At 40.5% G+C, this 18,997-nt stretch overlaps 1 protein-coding gene across 5 annotated transcripts in view; it reads left to right on the forward strand.

Moving 5' to 3' along the window:
• Positions 1-18,997, forward strand: part of CHD6 (chromodomain helicase DNA binding protein 6) — a 163,113-nt gene that overhangs the window by 36,704 nt on the left and 107,412 nt on the right. For all 5 annotated transcript variants that reach the window (XM_084776224.1, XM_084776227.1, XM_084776228.1 and 2 more), the window contains 2 exons: positions 5,753-5,808; positions 14,661-15,178. In XM_084776224.1, coding sequence (XP_084632350.1) covers positions 5,782-5,808; positions 14,661-15,178 — 545 coding nt within the window. In that variant the 5' untranslated portion in view covers positions 5,753-5,781. The remainder of the gene's footprint in view (positions 1-5,752; positions 5,809-14,660; positions 15,179-18,997) is intronic.

Here is an 18,997-nt window from a genome sequence, read left to right on the forward strand (position 1 = left end):
ACAGGTATTATGAAAAAGTTACAGGAAAGGGAGACAAAAAGAGTTTGGGGCTGAGAGGCAGGTTGCAGAGCACTGCAGGCGACAGGAGCACAGGCATGCGCACAGGTGGCACTTTGGAGGCTAGTGTCAAGGCTTGTAGAGATTCCTAACTAGAACTGGCTGGGATTGGGTTGGATGTATCTACGTAAAGAAGCAAGGCTGGGATTTAGAAGTACACAGTGGTCCTTGTGTAGAGACGTTGGAGAGTTTAATAGAAAATTTGTGGGGTTGAGTAGGTTGAGCCCTGGAAGTAATGTCATTTGAGAGGAGGAGCCTGTGAAGAGGCTCAGCTTGAAATCCTGTCATCAGAATCCGTGAACCAGACAAATCCCAGCAAGAAGAGGAAGTGACAGAGCTCCACTCCTGACCAAGAAGCTGTTTGCAGTTGACAGCTGCTAGGAGAGAAAACGTCAGCTTTCTCCAGTGGAGTGACAGGGTACATCAGCTTGCTCTAGACCTCATGTCCACAAGTAGTTGGCCAACACAAAACAGCTCCATCTTGAATGAGAGAGAATGAGAATGAGAAGTTGGGAGAGATAAAGAAGATGATCAGAATATACTGTGTGAAAATTTTAAAATAAAAGATTTGTGATATTTTTTAAAAACTAGTTTCTTAATGTACAGAATAGTATAAAATGTTCCCAAACACTTCATCTCTATCCTACAAATTTCTCTAATCATTAACATCTTTCATTAATGTGATATATTGTTACAAATGATGGCTGAATATTCATATATTAAGTCCATAGTTGGGCGTATACACTCTTGCGTTAGACAACTTAAAAAAAAAAAAAGAAAGAAAAAGAAAACAGGATGAGAATTCTGAAGAGGAAACCAGCTTTAGGGAAGTTTATGGAAGGAAGACTTAGAGTGTATAGGATTTGTTAGAGTTGCTACTATTTTGAGTTGAACCTTTTCTCTGTTGAAAGAAAAGCTATAGAAAGTGGGAAGTTTGCGATTTATTTATTTATTTATTTGTTTTTAGGTGAAATGAATCTTTCACTCGTTCATTGAGCATCTTACTATAAGACCATGAAGTTCTAGACCCTAGGAGTATAGTGTGGATATGGCTCACTTGCCAGTGTTGTGTACAAAGAACACTGGTAGTAAACTCATAACCCAAAAGCAAAATGCCAGAGAGAAACAAGTGTCAAGCAGCAGGGTCACAAATTAGTTGAGAAACTGAGAAAGAGAAGGTCCATAGGATGATGAAGAATTAATTCAGAATCAAATGTGCAGTGAATCTAAGATATTTCTGATGGTACCCGCCCATTTGCATGTCAGCTTCACTGCAGCCATGGTTTCCAACACAGCACACTTGCTTTCTTTCCCCTGTGCACACCAGCACTTACCACAGTGCCGTCAAACCCTGCCCAAAGCACCTGGGCTGAGATAGTGCTGTGTGTAAGTGTGGTTTCCTATGCTTTTGGAAGCACAGTAGTTTAATCACAGAAAACAAAGACAATATTTCCTTGACATTCCTCAGCATTTAAGTATCCAATTAGTAATCTTTGGGTTATATTATTAAAATGTTTGGTTTTAAAGCTTGTTGCTTGGAGCTGAGTGTAGTGGTACACACCTTTAATGCCAGTGCTTGGAAAGGCAGAGGCAGGCAAATGTCTAAGAGTTCCAAGCCAGCCTAGATTATTATAGTGAGACCTTATATTTAAAAATAAAATAAATTTATTTTAAAATTGTATTTTTAAAAATAAAATAAATTTAATTTTATTTTAAAATTAAACATATTTAAATGATGACTGTGGATTAATTGTTGAATAGTGTGAACCTGATATTTTTCTATTTTTAAGTGTGTATAGTAGAACTTTGAAGAATTTGGAATTTTTTTCACTACAGAAAAGACTTCTTGAACTAGAGAGAATGAAAAGAAGCTCTTAATGGAACCTGGCACTCATTTTATATTAATAGACACATTGATGGTGCTGAGCATTGGAAGGAATGGGAACTTTTATGTCGTTTGCCTGTTTTGTTATTAGCAACATATCTTTTTGGAGAAGGTAATTGCAAGCTGCACTTACAAGTACTGGGATACAGCGAGGAGAGTCTGAGAGCCCTACCAGTTTTCATGTGATTCAAAAGCTGTTTTTTTGTTTGTTTTGTTTTGTTTTGTTTCTCCCCCATGACAGATTTTCTAGTTTACACGCTGTGGTCTTTCTGAAATGTATATATTATGTTTTTAAATTAAGTGTTGAGATTCTGAAATTACTATTTGATTTGTTCTTTATTGCATCATGATCTAATCACAATTTCTGAGTGATGGCGACAGCAACAGAGGCCATAAAACAGTTTCTGATATGTGCAGAAGCACAAACCATTCCTGGTACATGGCACTCAGCTTGACAGAAAGATTACTTCTGGGTTTTGTTTGTTGTGTGCTTTAATACATGTCATCAAAAGGCCTTTTTAAAAAAGTAGAGTTACTTTAAAAGAAGATGTTTGCCGGGGTCCTTTCCTGGCCATTGACAGGATGGCCCAAGAGAGGACAAGGAGTCAGCGTGAGAGGAATCACACTGGGTGGTCAGGGGACTCTTGCAGCTCTGACTGAGTAGCAGTCAGGTAGCTTCTTTACTTATATAGATTTCACAGAACAAAGGCAGACTCGTGTTCAGTCCCCGAGACTGGAGGTCTCAGCTGGTCTTCAGTGTACGCTGGAATCTCGGGGAAGTTGCCTCTGTGCCTGTGAAGGACTGAGTGAGAGCCAGCAGGCAGAGAGCAGAAGCCTTCCATGGCAGATTGAAGAGTAATCATCAGACTTGTAGAGTCACATGGAATTCATTGGTGCTGGTAGAACTTTTCTGTATTTTTAATTATTTCATTTTGTTGGGCAGAAGATTTAGTATATATGTCCAGAATGATAATACCCTGTACTTCCTAAATTTAATTTTAGACTTTGTGTTGTGAGATAAGTTGAGACTACTGGTTTTCTGGGATATTCAAGAAATACATGGTAGGTAGTGGTTGTTGAGGATGATAATTTGAAGTCTCATAATTTGAAGTTGAAATTAAATGAAAAAAAAAAACCTGTTAACATACTTTACCTAGAACTATAATGAAACTTAGAGAAGAATCTTCTTTTAAGTTTTACCTCCTGCTGTGATTGAGAGGGTCACTCTTTCTCCGGGATTGATGGTCAGCTTGGCATGAGTCTGTGTGCCCAGTGCTCACTCTAGCTCACTCTTAGAAGCATCGTCTATGTCCTCATGGGACTGCCCCTTTCCCGACTGACGCCAGTGGCCTGCCTCCCTGTCCTGCCTGCTGTCCAGCTTGTTACCTCCTTGGCCATGGCAAATAACAGCACCCTGGTAGATAAGCAACTAACAGATTGTCTTAAACTTTGTCCACTCATAACGCCAGAATGTATGTATATTAAAAAGGTGCATAAGTCAAAATTTACTAATAGTAAATTATAAGGATATTACTTTAAAACAGATTTTGTTAGGCACATAACAAATCTGCCTACCAGTGAGATGGATGTACTTGTTTATTTTTACATAAAGAATTAAATCCTGGCTGATATCTGAGTCTAAAAGACATATAGCATCTTCAGTGTTTTTCAGAGGTGTTTTTTTATCTGAATATATGTTTCTTTTATGCATGTGTATATATGTGTGTGTCAAGGTCAGAGGACAAATTTGAAGGTCAGTCCTTACCTTCCATCTTGTTTGAGGCAAAGTTTCTTTTTGTTTGTTTGTTCTGTGTATCTGTGTCTATTCATGCTCTCCGTGTGTGTGTGTGTGTGTGTGTGTGTGTGTGTGTGTGTGTGTGCGCGCGCGTGCGCACACCTATGTGATGTCTATTTTTGTTGTTTGCTACTGTGCTTCAGTCTCCAGGCTGGCTGCCATGAGCTTCTAAGGGTTCTCCTTTTTCTACCTCTCATCTTGTCATAGGAGCGCCAGAATTCTAGTGCATGCCACTGCACCCCACTTTCACAGGTTCTGGGGATTCAGACTCAGGTTGTAGTATTTGCACATCAAGTATTTCATCCACTAAGCTTGTCAGTCACCCTACTGATCAAGGGCAGCCCTTGGTCAGTATTTTGATTTGATAATGGTCGTTACTGATAATGCTGCTTCACGTAGTGCATAGTACAACATGACAGAAATGTTTGGGGCCATTAGGAAATTTTGCCCTAATCACAAGCTAAAATTTACGGAATCACCTTTTTTATGAGACTCAAATCAGCAACTCAAGCAGCCATTTTAAAAGTTAAATTCTAATACAGTACAATCCAAAGGTACACTAATTTGATACTTAAATGATGGGAAATGGTAGTAGGAAAATACTGAAGTTCCTAGTTTTCTGTGATAAAACTATAGTGTTTTGATTGAAGAAGACAACCACGTATGGTAGTGAAAGCATTGCACTCCATAGCCTCATAGTCGTGTTCATTAGTGGCGTGTAGTGTGATGGTGTATACAGTGCAAAGAAAAAGTGTGAATTCCGAACCAAGAGTGCAGTGAAGCCACGCTGCACGAAACAGGAAATCTTGCTTCATTATGCATTTGATTCTGACTAATTTTGGGTGGTTGCAATTCAGAAACCTTTTACTGTTGCCTTCCCCCCCCCCCCCCCGCCCCCCGACATCCACATTTAGTAATGTAACCCTTTATGTTATCATGGACTATTGCTTAAGAAGCTGGGCTTCCAAGAAAACTTTTAATTAAAGAAAATAATTTTGTGGTAAATTGACAACTGTGGATATATATATGAATGAAGTGGTAGTAGGATTTATGAATATAATATGGAATAATTATATCGAGACAAGGACCATATATCCACCACCTCAGATACTTATCTCACTTTAAGTTTAAAGGTCTGTTAATGGCTGCACATCACATTCAAATGGATGAGATTAAGTCTGAAATGAACATCTGCCTCTGGTAAAGTGTTAGACAACCTCTAAATCTAGCCAGAGCCAGAAGCGAGACTCTGTGATCCCTCCACTGTTTGTGTGAGGAATGTGAGAGCTGTAGGCAGTATTCATAGTTGTGATGCAAGCAGTTCCCAAAGCAGTCCAGGGTTTTCTGGACCAGGTTCTTTCCTGCCCTGGAAAACCAGATGTTGTACTTTTGAGGTCTTCACAAGTCACACTGAAGACACATTGTATCAGAAAGGCCATTCTGTCAGGATGATGGCTTAAGACCTGAGTGGAATAAAATCAATCCTTTAAACAAATTATCAACTATTATAATTTGCCAAGTAACGTATTTATGTGCTTTTAAAACATTCATTAATATAAGAAAACTTATAGTGAGATGGAAGAGTATTCTCCCTACTGATGTCAGCCCCAGTCCTACTCTTAGACAAAATTACTTTAAACCATTGCACTCTCTTTTTTTTAATTGTCTGTGTTTCCATTGTTATAATTGACTTGTCTGTGGTAAACTTACGTATTGATTTCTCTTTCCCTGAAAGGATGAACCTTACCTGTTTGTACCCTTTCTCCTTATTTCCATCGATAGCTATGCCTTTTATTTTTATTTCTGCTTTTAGTGACCTGGTAACTTTGATATAAATTGCCTTGATCTATAAAGATGGTATGTCTTACTTCGTCCCATCTGGAACAATAAATTGCATCTAATGAGAGTTAGATGTAGACATAAAGGTTTGGGCATTGTTTGACAGTTCATCTGGATGCAATCTAAAATGTTTTATGTGGGATTTATTATAATCCTTGCCTTTTTATGTTTTATAGAAATAAATACCTTCTCTTAATTACTGAAAATGAAAATACAGAAGAAAGAGAAGCAGGTAAGTGGTCCCGTTTCTTTGAGGTATTTTTGTGTGTTGTACCTTACACCTACCAGCAGCTTGGGCTCACATGTTAACACCTACTAAGGAGGCAAGGCCAGCAGCTGGGCTTACATGTTAACCTCTGCTGGTTCCCTGTTGATTCTGCTTTTTATTCTCTACAGGGTGACAGAGCTCTGAGTGGCCAGGGCGTGAATTTTCCCTTTTGCTTCAGTCATGTCTTATAGGAGCGATGTAATGACACTGAATCAGACTTAAAATTTAGCCTGGTATAAATGTTTCCTCTCTTGGAACAGCTTTTCATGTTTTTCTGAGTGATCTGACCAATTCTCTATAGTTTACATATTAGTCATATTTGGATATTTAGTTTGCTAGAAGCATTTTTCCCACTGTGTGTGTGTGTGTGTGTGTGTGTGTGTGTGTGTGTACACATGATGTTATATGTAGGTGTGTGTGGAATGGCTTATGTGTGAACAAGTTGCTTCTCTGCTTCTATCATTCTGAGGAGTTCTGAGGTGTCAAACCCAAGCCGCGGTTGCCAGGCTAACTCTACAAGTGCTTTTACCCACTGAGATGCCTCACTCACCCTAGAAGCATTTTTTAGCTATAAAATGCTTACAACTAAGGCCTGTGTGGCTCATCAGTACATTTTATGGAGTTGGTGCTTTGTTTCTCTGATGGCTTCCTATTGAAAGGAATCTAAATACCAGTCAGTGTGGCTTAGAGACATGAGATGTGGGATATGCCTCTGACTTGTACATACATGGCCTGTATCTGATGGGTGGGCTAGCAACTGGGAGGAGGGGAGTCTGAACTCCTGTCTTGAATTGGGACCCATGCAAGGAAGTTGGGTGGGACTAACCACTCTTTCCTTTCCAGTATCCTCCTTTGGAACATATACAGGGAGATAGAGGATGTCAGAAAGACGATCTACTGAATGGCCATTTTTGGGCAGCTTGATCTGGATTAATTATTCTCATCTGTGACAGTTATTCATTCATAGGAAAAGCAATACTTCTGTCTCAACATTGGGTTTCTCTTTCCTAGTGCTACAGTGAGCTGGCAGTTGGTAGGAAGCACCACAGAACAGTTTTACCTGCAGGAAATGTATCCTAGGGCACATTGACAGATATCTGAAGCTGTGTGCTGGATCGCTATTACTGCTGTGCTCATGATCAAGAAGGTGGGAAAGAACCATACATTTATCAATCAGGGACCGTTTAAATGCAGTGTAGAATAGACTCCAAACCCTCAAAATTGTTATTTATGATATGCGGTCAGTCTTGTAGTTCTTAAGGTAATTTTCATGTTTAATTTTTAAACATTCTTTAAGGTAAGCTATTATGTAGCTTTACTTAGAAGCATTTTTATTTTAAACTTAATAGTAATGGTTAGTGAGCAGAATGGGATTTTTGTTGAGTGTTTTCTGCTTCGTCTGTTTGTTAATGTCTGTGTTTGTATTTGCGATACTCTCAGTAAAGAAGTACTGTAGTAAGAATATTGGAATTTTGGTTTCTTTAAAAAAAAATCACAGATATTGTAAAAATAAAATTTTTGTTTTAATCCTAAGTGTGGGGATGTGGGGATGCATCAGACTGTTTGCAGCAGCTGACTGTGATTTGCCTCATGCTCTACCAAAGGTGTGGTTTTACCAGCTGCAGATTGTTTCTGTGATTGTGTGACTTTTGAAATTCTGCGAACTTTTCAGAGGGGACATAAATGCTAGAGCCCCATCGGTGGAGTGGGTGGTTCTTGGTTGTTCAGAGGGCTGGGGGTTGTTGTCATTTGTTAGTAGTCAGACTCAAAGAAGGTAGAAAAAGAAAAAAATTATATTCAAGGATCTTTATCTCTCTTTCTCCCTTCTATCCCCCCCCTTCTCTCTAGTAATGGGTGGTGGTGGTGAATAAAGGGTGGGGAAAGAAGAGCCCACAACATAGCAAAGACTAGCTATAAAGTACACGTTTGGTATGTAGACCAGTCTGCATCAGCTTCTGGGTGTTAGGACGATAGAGTTACCCTACTGTGACTTGCCGCTGAATGGGAATTTTACTTGAAAATTGCTGTTAGCTATATCTGGGTCAGGTTGAATAAATAGGAGGAACTGATCCTGTTCCTTTGACAGTATTTGACTTTGGGTCATATGGACTATTGAATTGCAAGAAGTTGCAGAACATGAAATGGGAATGTATACTGGAGCAAGAACAATCTATAGGCTCCAGGACTGAGTTTGTGTCACACAATTCAGGGCTGGATGGAAAGGTTTTCGTGGAGTGAGATTGAAATTCCCACTGTACCACTTAGCCTCCTGGACTAAGTTCTATACTTTTCACAGCGTAGACAAGGATTAAATGAAATAGCTCAGTACTCAGTATTTGATATGTCAAAGCAAGGAACTCTTTAGTGTGCAACAGTCTGAATACAATCAAGCTACTTTAACCATGATTAGAAGCAACACAAAATAGTGGTGTTGGGATATAGCTCGGTGGTGGAGCACTTGCTCACAGTTCACGGTCCTGGGGATAATCCCCAGCACTGAAGGAGCAAGGGGGAGGGGGAGCCTGTTAGAAAAACATCCATTCTTTAAAAAATAAAATATCCTCATTCCTTCTAGTTTGTTTTTTCCACTTCTTTGAAGAAAAATGGCATGTAAATGCATTCTAATCTTTAAAATTTCCTATTTCCTTATTCAAAATTTTGTCAAGGAAAATTAAAATAAGATGACAGATTTTTTTTACAAGTTAATCAAAATTCAGCAGTAAATAATCATGCTTCTTATTAACCACAAGGGGTATAACAGGTGGCATGCCAAGAACAAAGGCTTTAAAAATTGACTTTGTATTGCCAAAGAAAATGTTGGGGGGCAAAAAAAAGAAAAAGAAAAAGAAAAAGAAAAAAAAGGACTGTGAAAAAAGGAATCTCTGGGCTGGAGGGATGGCTCAGTGGTTAAGAGTGCCGCCTGCTCTTCCAAAGGTCCTGAGTTCAAGTCCCAGCAACCACATGATGGTTCACAACCATCCATAATGTGATCTGATGCCCTCTTCTGGCCTGCAGGTGTATATGCAGGCTATACATAATAATAAATAAATAAATCTTTAAAAAAAAGAAAAAGAAAAAGGAATCTCTTACAGTCTTTTATTCCATGTTGATGAAAATAACTAAGCCTCTAAGAAGTGTGTAGAGTTTAATTACTAAGATTACTACACAATAATAGACAGGCAAAAGTTAGCTAGGGAAACAAGCCATGAATTGTAATTACTAGAGCCCAGCTTTTTAAAGCTGAAAAGAACTTGCTGTCCTGGAACTCAGTGTGTAGACCAGGCTGGCCTCGAACTTACATTGATCCTCCTGCCTCTTGAAAAGAACGTATTAAAGGGAATACAGCCTCACCTCACTGAAAGCAGACCTGTGCTGATTCTCCTTTAAATCCCCTATTTGCTACTAGGAGTATGAAGTATGACAAATATGAGATGTGTTATATAAATAGTAAGGGTTAAAAGTGTACTTCAGTAACCTAGATCTATTAATCCAGTTTTTAAAAGTAATATTAAAACTTGGAGCTATAATCGGGAGATAATGTAGACCTGGTGACTTTGGGAGAACCTTGCATCCATGAACAAGTGCTGAACAGGCATAGCTTCTTTTTTCCATCCTTGAGAAAACACAAAGTTGGTGGATTGGGAAGAGCAATTCTGATGAGCCGTGGGAATCTCAGCCTTTGACACAGTTAGACCATGTTTCCCTCTTGGAATGGATGTAGACACGTTTTATTCACAAAACAAATATTACTGAATTTTCCACATTCATATATGCAAGAAATATATAAGTTCAACTTCAGGCCAGGTTCAGCAGTGGCTTACCGTATTTTTCAGACTATAAGACACACCTGACCATAAGATGCACCCAGTTTTTTTGTTTCGGCTTTATTTTCTTTGTTTGGTTTGGTTTGGTTTTTTGTTTGTTTGGTTGGTTGGTTTTTTTGTTTGTTTGTTTTTGTTTTGTATGGTTGGTTTTTTCAAGACAGGGTTTCTCTGTATAGCCTTGGCTGTCTTCGCTTTGTAGACCAGGCTGGCCTAGAACTTACAGAGATCCGCCTGCCTCTGATGCACCCAGTTTCTAGAGCAGTAAAACAAGAAAAACAGTAAAAACGGCAATTGGGCCATAAGGCGTACCCTAATTTCCCTCCTACTTTGGGGGATGTGCCTCTTATGGTCTGAAAAACACAGAAATTTATAGTATGATACAGAAAGGCAGTTAACATAGGGAATGGAACATGGCCCAGAAGAACCAGGATGTTACGTGGTGGTGGTCGGGTATTGCAATAGAGGGACACAGCTTGAGAGTGTTTTAGAAAGATTGGGCCCTCTGGGGTCAGCCAAGTTGCTTCAAAGGACTCAGCATGGAAGGAAGAGAGTAAGTTGAGGGCTCAGGAAGTGCATGGTAGTTAGGGACCTAGGAAGACCTAGAGTGGGTGCGTGTGCTGGCAGAGAGTGACCTACAATAATCATGGTGGCTTTAGCTGGCCTCTCATGCTCCTAGTGCAGCTTGTCTCTGTGTTGTAGGAGGGAAAGGTGAGCTCAGATCTCTAGGAAGGTGTTTACCAGCAGAATGGATTGCTGAATCGTAAGCCTTGCTGGAAAATAGTGAGTGAGGAAGAATAACAACATTGATAATGTGGATGCCTGACAATTAATTCTGACACTTTCAGTGTCATCCAGCAGAGAGCAGGCCTTCAGTTTGTTTGTGGAAGACCCTTTTCAGCATTTCAGTTTAAGAGTGAGAGTAAATTGCTTTGTAAAACCACTTTAAAACATGTCTTCATGAGTCAAAAGGATTTTAAATGGAAGATACACCTTTACAGGATGCCCCATCAGCACCACTACCACACACACAGACTCATTTTTGTATTCTGAAACATACACTTGAGGCCTGCATAGGAAAAGAAGGCTGACTCCTTGCCTGTGCGTAAAGCAGGGCACTCCAAGGTGAAGACTTCTGGGTCTCTCAAGAAAGGGAGATGAAGTGTCTGTTGATGGACCTTGGCCCTCCTGGCCTCTTTGGCTTGGGTTCCCTGTCCTTGCTTCCCTTGTCCCCTCTTGTTCCGCTGGCTCCTTTCTCTTCTGTTTCTTCTTTACTCCAGTACCTCGGCCTCCACCATCCTCCATCCCATTATGGGACATCAGTTTCCTAGAAAAAAGGTTCTCAGCTTCCTTTTTGAGTAGTACACATGTATACTTACAGTGTGTGTGTGTGTGTGTGTGTGTGTGTGTGTGTGTGCTCGCGCGCCTGCGCGTAAAATTTTCTTTTACCCTAGGCTTTTGCCTGTGTTAATGGACTAAAATGGACTTCTCTTAGTTTGAGAACCATTGCATTGGACCATAATCTTTTGGGGCTTTTGTTTTGTTTTTTACCCTTTTAATTAAGACAAATGTAGTTCTTACAGATTCAGCTGTTTGGGGGACACTATTATGGATTGATGAGCTTAGATCAAAGGAAAAATCACTTTTTGGTTTGATTTGGTTTTAGTTTTTTGTTTTGTTTTAAGTCTTTCTGTTTCAGTTTGTACTCTGTTTTTAAACTCTTGCCCCTATTATTGATATGAAGCAAATTATTGTTGTTCCCTTGTGGTCTACTATCTCCTTTCTGCTCCTTTCAGAGCTAATTCAAAATGGAGACACTGACATAGGATTTTGTACCCAGGCATTTGGTCTCTCCTGACTCAAAAGTACATGGAAGAAATGTTTTTGTTTTGGGGTTTTTGCTCCTCAAGAATCTTTTTTAAGTTCCCAACATAAAAATGTTTCTATGTATTACTGACCCCAAAATTTATATTTTATATTTTTATTACTGATACTTGCCTTCTCCCCTTTTCAGAATCAGGTAATTGTGCTTGTCCCTTTAGGAAGCGCCAGCTCTGCCACTCTAGGAGCTTACCCTTGGCAAATTGTTTTATCTCTTATCTATGAATGGAGGTGGGGGGCTTGGTAATTATAATTCCTGGTAATAGGATTTCACAGATAGCAGGTAGATGTCTATCTGGTTTAGTAGAGAAATGGCTGATCTTTCCCAAGCAGTGCATATACTCATGTTTTAACATGTCTCATCTGGCTGGCCTGATGTCCTAATAATCTATTATGGCTCCCTGGGAAGTAACAAAAATACACAGTAGCATTTGCCAGAGTTCAAATCCACAATCCTCCACTCACTGGCTGTGTGGTCAGGGCACATACCTTACCATCACCAGTTCTCCACCTCTGCCTGGACAGAATGGGCATCTTTGTACCGATCTTGTGAGATGTTTGCACAGGTTAGAGATCAGGCCCTGTGCCTTCGCTGTATGACATGTACAGTAAGCATTAGCAGCTGTTGTAGTCAATTTTCTCTCGATTTAATTCTATCTGCTATTACTTACATCCGTTAAATCCATTTTTTTGAAAGCCTTCTCCACAAGTAAAGAGACTTTGTCATGCCAGCCTCACTCTGACCTAGTACAAGCTATTTTGGTGAAATTTGGTCTTTTAACCTTTGAAAGCATCTTTAATAAGCAAATTACTTTTCAATTTGTTCCTTCACTTTAAAAAAAATACTCTTTTATTTTCACACATACATGATGCTTTATGATCAAAGTCTTCTCCATTTTTCTCTCTTCCCACTTCCCCATCCCATCAGATCTTTTCTTTCTCTGAAGTCCTCCTCCTGTGTTCAAGTCTTTCCTTTTTTTCTTTTTTGTAAAGTAGGATTGCCTGCATAAGTGTAGGTAAGGGTTATTTACTTGAGCAAAGACAGTGTGTTGGTGACTAACCACCCTGACTCCTTTTCCCTCCAGCAGCCACCAGCCCTGGGGTGGGGGTGGGTTTATACAGGCAGAAAGCCACCAGTGCTGTGAGTTCATGGGTGCTACGACTGTGTCATGTCAGAAGACAGTGTGTTTAGTATTCTTAAATTGTTTCCTCCCCTCCTTCTAAGCTCTTTCCGCAACCTCATAGGAGGTGATATAGATGTTCTGTACACAGGCTGAGTACTTAACAACCTCAGCTTGCCCACTGTTGCATACTAAGAAAACTTGATCTCTAGGGCCAGGTGTCCCTGGCACAGAATTCACTAATACTCTGATAACAAGCATATAACATCTTCCCTTCTTTTCTTAAGGTACTGAGTCTTGTAGAGCAGCAGATGCCCACGGGACTTAGGCACCTTTATTAGCAGGACTTCACTTACTGTAAAGATCCAAAAGAAAAACCTTTCTGTTCTTCAGTGTTTTTCTCCCAGTAATCTCAGTGCTATGTATGCTGTAAGCATCAGACTGGGAACAGGAACGAGAAAAAGCAGGTAGAGGCCGAATTTGAGTCTTTTTATTCTCACTGTGGGTGCAGCCTGGGGACCAAACACACTGGAGGGAAGCCACACCTGGGCAAGTGCTGATGGTTTATAACAGGCCTCTTCACAGGAGAGCAAGCACTCACAAACAGTGCAGTTTCTCAACTATCACTAGAATGCAATTTTACCATCTTCCTGGAAAGCTGGCCCCTCCTCGGCTGTTTATTTGTTCTAGATCAAGGAAAAGTGCTGCCCCTGGAGCCAGGAGCCACATTGCCAACCTTACCTTGGTAAGAAATGCCAACTGCTTTTTGGAATACTAGGCCTGAAAGTCTGAGATGAAACCTCCACCTCCAGAGTATTGTTTCCTTAAAGCGGTGTACAGTAAGACTGCTTCTATTTAATGGTACTGAGGAATGGCTTTGAGATTTCCTTTCTACTGCTGCCTTAGAACCTGGGACGTACTTCTTCTGGCATCTGTCACAGGAAAGCTTTGGGTAGTTTGATTTCTGCAAGTGGCCAGAGATACTTGGGATTTAGTCTAATAGCTAAGGTCAATGACATATAGAAGCAGCCTAGTTTTAGTTACTGTCAAAAGTAAAACTGTGGGCCAGCAAGATAGCTCAGCAGATAAAGGCACTTGCTACCAACCTGGCAATCTGAGTTCAGTCCCCAAGACCCAGAAAGACGAGAACAGATTCCCACAAGTTGTTCTCTCTGACTCACGAACCCATGCCCAGACACACAAAAAAGTAAACATTTTTAAAAGTGAAACTTGAAATGAGCATACTTTTCTTGTTCAGAATCAGCCCAATTCAGTGTTGATGTTTCTTGGTGACCATGGGAATGGGTCTTGAAAGGTGAGGCAGGACATGCATCTTGCCTTCTCACACCAGGGCCTTACCATAGTTCATGGCTGGGAGGTTTCAGCACACTTGAATAGTGGTACTGTGTGTGTGTAAGTAGCATGCATCCCAGTGCAGGTCGCTGTAGTATGCCTAGGATTTGGTGGCATCTGAAGGTTTTTATTTTTATTTTTCGAAAACTATTATAGGCTTGCCTGTTTTTTATATGATATTAAAAATAATCTCAGATTTCCTCATAGGGGAAGGAAAGCCTTCAGATTTTTATGTACTAGATTAAGAATTTGTGTGTGTGTGATATGATTGTGTAGATGTGCATGCTAAGGTGCATGCACAGAGGTTGAAGGGCAGTTGGTTCTCCTTCGCCTTTACTAGTGTTCTGGAAACTGAACACTTATCCTAGGTTGGACAGAAGCACTTTTTACCTATTGAGCTTTCTCACTGACTCGTATACTAACTTATGACACATCAGCACCATGCCACTGCTGTATAGAAAGAGCCACAGGTGGCTGTGTCCTGCTTGCTACTGTACCCCAGGGCCTAGCCTACTAGAACTAACACATAGTAGAAACCCAGACACTCACTACTGGTTGACTAAATCCATGTGTTCAAACTTAATAGCACTCTTTATATGGAGCACTGAGAGAGTGATGTGCTTTTTTTTCTCCTTCACAGTTGTCCAAGTTAAAAGCTTTGAATCACTCCCCAATGTCGGATGCCTCTGTTAATTTTGACTACAAATCACCATCGCCATTTGACTGCAGCACTGATCAGGAAGAGAAAATTGAAGATGTTGCCAATCACTGTCTGCCCCAGAAGGACCTCTATACTACCGAAGAGGAAGCTGATGATCTTTTTTCTAGGAAACTGATGTCCCATAATGGGATGGAGGATGGTGGAGGCCGAGGTACTGGAGTAAAGAAGAAACGGAAGAAAAAGGAACCAGGGGAGCAAGAGGGGACAAAGGGAAGCAAGGACAGGGAGCCCAAGCCAAAGAGGAAACGAGAGCCTAAAGAGCCAAAAGAGCCCAGGAGGGCCAAGGAGCCGAAGAGGGCCAAGGAGCCTAAGGAGGCAAAGCAGAAAGAAGGCGTAAAGAAGCCCAGGAAGCCGCGGGAGACGTTGGGTACCAAGGAGGCTAAAGAGAAGAGGAGCTGCACTGACTATGTATCCAGGACAAAGTCCAAGAAGGCCAGGTGTGTACTTTCCTCCTTGCCCTTGCCTTCATGGGACTGTTTACTTTGTTGTTAGCCCATGCCCCTGGGCCTGGCTTGACTATATTTCTGCTGTCCCACACTTTGTACCTTGTTTACATAACTTGCGGCACTGATGGCAAGTGGTGCTTACTAATTTCTAATTATTTTCTAGTTCTGGTTTCTGAAATTATACTTCAAAAACATTTTGCTTTTTTTTTTATGATTTTTTTCTTTATTTATTATGTATACAGTGTTTTGCCTGCATGTACGCTTGTATGCCAGAAGACGTTACCAGCTCTTATTATTGATGGTTGTGAGCCACATGTAGTTTCTGGGAATTGAACTCCAGGACCTTTGGAAAAGCAGCCATTGCTCTTAACCACTGAGCCATCTCTCCAGCCCAACATTTTGCTTTTTAGGAAACTCCAAGAATTGCTACCATTCTTTAGATTCCAACCATCCCTTTAGTGTGTGTGCCTACTATTTAGCATTCTTTATGTGGTGGCTGGTATCCTAGCTCAGGTGTAGATGTGCTTTTTACATGCTCTGAGGTTGTATGCTTTATATCCCGTTAGCCGTCAACTGAAAGTGAACCACCTCTTGCCTCCTGGTCATGTAATTTCTTGCTATTCAGTTTGTATTTAAAAGAATTTAAGCAGAGTGCTGGTGGCACATGCCTTTAGTCCCAGGACTTGGAAGGCAGAGGCAGATGGATCACTGTAAGTTCAAGGCCAGGCTGGTCTACAGAGTGAGTTCCAGAACAGCCAAGGTTACACAGAGAAACCCTGTCTCTGAAAAAAACCAACCAAGCAAAATAAAAACAAAACAACAATAAAAGAATTTAAATGTTAGCTTGTCTATAGAATACTGCTTAGGACATCCTGGATCTGGTAACAGGGATATTTGGAGAACAGTGGTATGAGGCAGTGGGGGGGGGGGGGCGCATAGCTGCAGGAGTCAGTCGTATGGTTAGTCTGGCCGGGCCCTTGGCAGACAGAACTTCATATTGAAGAGAACTGACTTTCCTCCCCAGGCTCCACATTCTACTGTAAGACCATTTCTGATCTAGTTCTTTAGTCTGCCACAGTCCCTGAGCCTTCCATAGCTGCTGGGCAGTGCTGAATAAATGAGGCCAGAGAAGACCATCGTGGCTTGTGTAGCTCAGAGGCCTAGGTATAGATTCACCACACAGTGTGTAACAGGAGAGGGCATGTAGCAGCTGCAGCACTCCTCACACGGACAAGTCAATATTTGCTGTCTGTGCACAGATGGAATGTTTTTTTCAAATGATTTCTGCATAGCACTATAATTAGGCTTTTTGAGGAATTATAATAAAAACAAACAAAAGCCCTAACTTATATTACTTAAATTTCTTAAGTCTAAATACAGAGGCAAGGTGTCTGTCTGTCTGTCTGTCTGTCTTTCCTGTGAGATCATGAAATCTTAAAGGTTGGTATGGTGCTGAGAACATGACATAATGAGGCGACCCACGCCTGTCTTGGGTCAGCACACAGGAGGTACGTGTTAGGAAGTGTGTTGAGTGCTGAATACTGCAGCTTAACATTTGCTTCGTGCCTAGTTTCCTTTTCAGAAGGATGGGCTGTCAGAACCAGATGGCTAATTCCTAATCCAAATTTTAATGCTGCTTCATAATACTCACTCCCACAGAGATTTCATTCTTATTTGTCCATGAGGCTTGAGGTAGATGGGTCCTAGGGATGTAGACGGCAGAGAATAGGCATAAAATAATGTCCACCTTGGAAGGCCAAGAGAGGCAGGCAAAATCAGTTTTCAGAATAATGAAAATCTTAGAGGCTTTATTTCTCATTTAACATTGGAAGACACTCGGGTCTCCAGTATGTAGGTGGAATGGCAATGTAATTTTTGCTTCAGCCAATCATTTCACTTGTGTATTGTTTTGGGGAGCTTAGATGGCTTTTTAGGGTAAAGGAATGTTTAAAAAGGGAAAGTCAGACTAGTGGACTGACTGACTTTCATGTGACAGAAAACTGTGGATTGGGGTAACCAGAGGAGCTGTTCTTTGGCTTGGAGGACAGTGCAAAGAGTCAGTGTCTGGAGTCACCCGTGTTCTGGTCTCTGATGTTCACATTTTATTGTCTTCTTAAAGAAATTCATATTGACACCATATAAGATATAAAACAAGTTAATAATATGTAGACATTATAAATTACAGTTTAGGAAAATAGGGAGTTGTTTTGTGTAACAAAATTGAATACCAAATGTAGAGGTGAAGTTAAGACTGAATAATGAAGACCTTGCAGCATTAGGTTGAAGGAGTGTGGTTTTAATCCAATTAAACTGTTAAGAGATTGAGTTAGAGAAACACTTTTCCTTTTGCAGGCTGTTAATTTAGAGGACTGAATTCTTGAGCTTTAGAAATCCAGGAGATGTCCTTTGCGAGGTAGGTAAGGATGGCCATCTCTTCAGAAGCGTGGACTCGTTACGTGGGCTTTGTCTGCACTTGAGGGCTGTGTCCTGTTGACTTGTAATGATACTCTTCTGTGTAACCTACATAGCACTTTGGACTGTTGAACCTTTGATTTCTTTTTCTTTTTATCTTTGTAAAATTATTTGGGTTCCTTTAATTAATGATTCCATCAATCAACATAAGTAGTTTTTAGTTATGAAAGTGTATTGATTTTTAATTAGCTGGGCAGTGGTGGTACATGCCGTTAATACCAGCATGAGGCAGGCAAATTTCTGTGAGTTTGAGGCTAGCCTGGTCTACAGAGCTAGTTCCAGAACAGCCAGAGCTATACAGAGGAACCTTGTATTAAAAAAAACAACAACAAAAAACAAGTTGTGTGTGTGTGTGTGTGTGTGTGAGAGAGAGAGAGAGAGAGAGAGAGAGAGAGAGAGAGAGAGAGAGAGAGAGAGAGAGAGAGATTGAGATTGAGAGAGAGAGAGAGATTGAGAGATTTACTCTTGTAAATTGGCTCTAATTGTTTTTATTTGAGCAGTTACTGATTTCAACCTTGGGTAATACTTGATGGCTATAAATGATTCACTGGTTGCCTGGATTTCTGCAGGTCAGCCACTGATGTATAGACTTCTGGCCTCTCTTCCTTTAGTCCTTCTTACTACTGCATCCCAACCAGTCTTTCTGAAGCATCGTTGTTGCCTTACTTATGTTGAGAGTCAGTAATGCTAGTTTTAAATCAAACCCCTTACAGAGGTCTTGATTGAAAATCAGCTGAGAAGTAGCCAACCAAAGATGGAGATGCAGCGGTAAGCTTCATTATTGATAAACTGAATCAGAGAACTCATATTGCTTTGTGACTGGAATCAGGCTTCTTGTTAGTTACTTCAGTTAAATTCACTCCTGTAAATGTAAGCAACGAGGGGGATGACAATACTGAGCCAAGAATACTCCCATTTCTGAGGCTTGCCAATCAGGTAGGTCACCAGTTTAGAGAAACCATGTTTCCAGTATTGTACCCTTTTGAAGAGTAAATCATGTTTTTCTTCCTGAAAATATAGGAACAAGAAAAGGGGATTTCCTCTTCAGTTTATATTTGCATAGAAACTTCTGGTTGTTACAGTTGCCATCAGAACAAATCTTAATTTCTTTTTCCCATACTCAAAAATTTGGAGGTCTGACCCCTCCCTGTCTTTAATTCTGGCCACAACCTGCCAGCTAGATTGCTCTCATTCGCCCTGGAGGGGACTCATTTTTATTGTAGATTGCTCTTGCTGTTTACTTCAACCATAACATTCTTTTCATCTGAGGATCCTGACTCATTTCCATTTTTCAAGTCTGAACTCAAAATCTAGCTCTCCCATAGAGCTTCCCCAAAT

Source organism: Acomys minous, assembly GCF_964271855.1.
Source record: "Acomys minous genome assembly, chromosome: 3".
Classification (NCBI taxonomy): Eukaryota; Metazoa; Chordata; class Mammalia; order Rodentia; family Muridae; genus Acomys; species Acomys minous.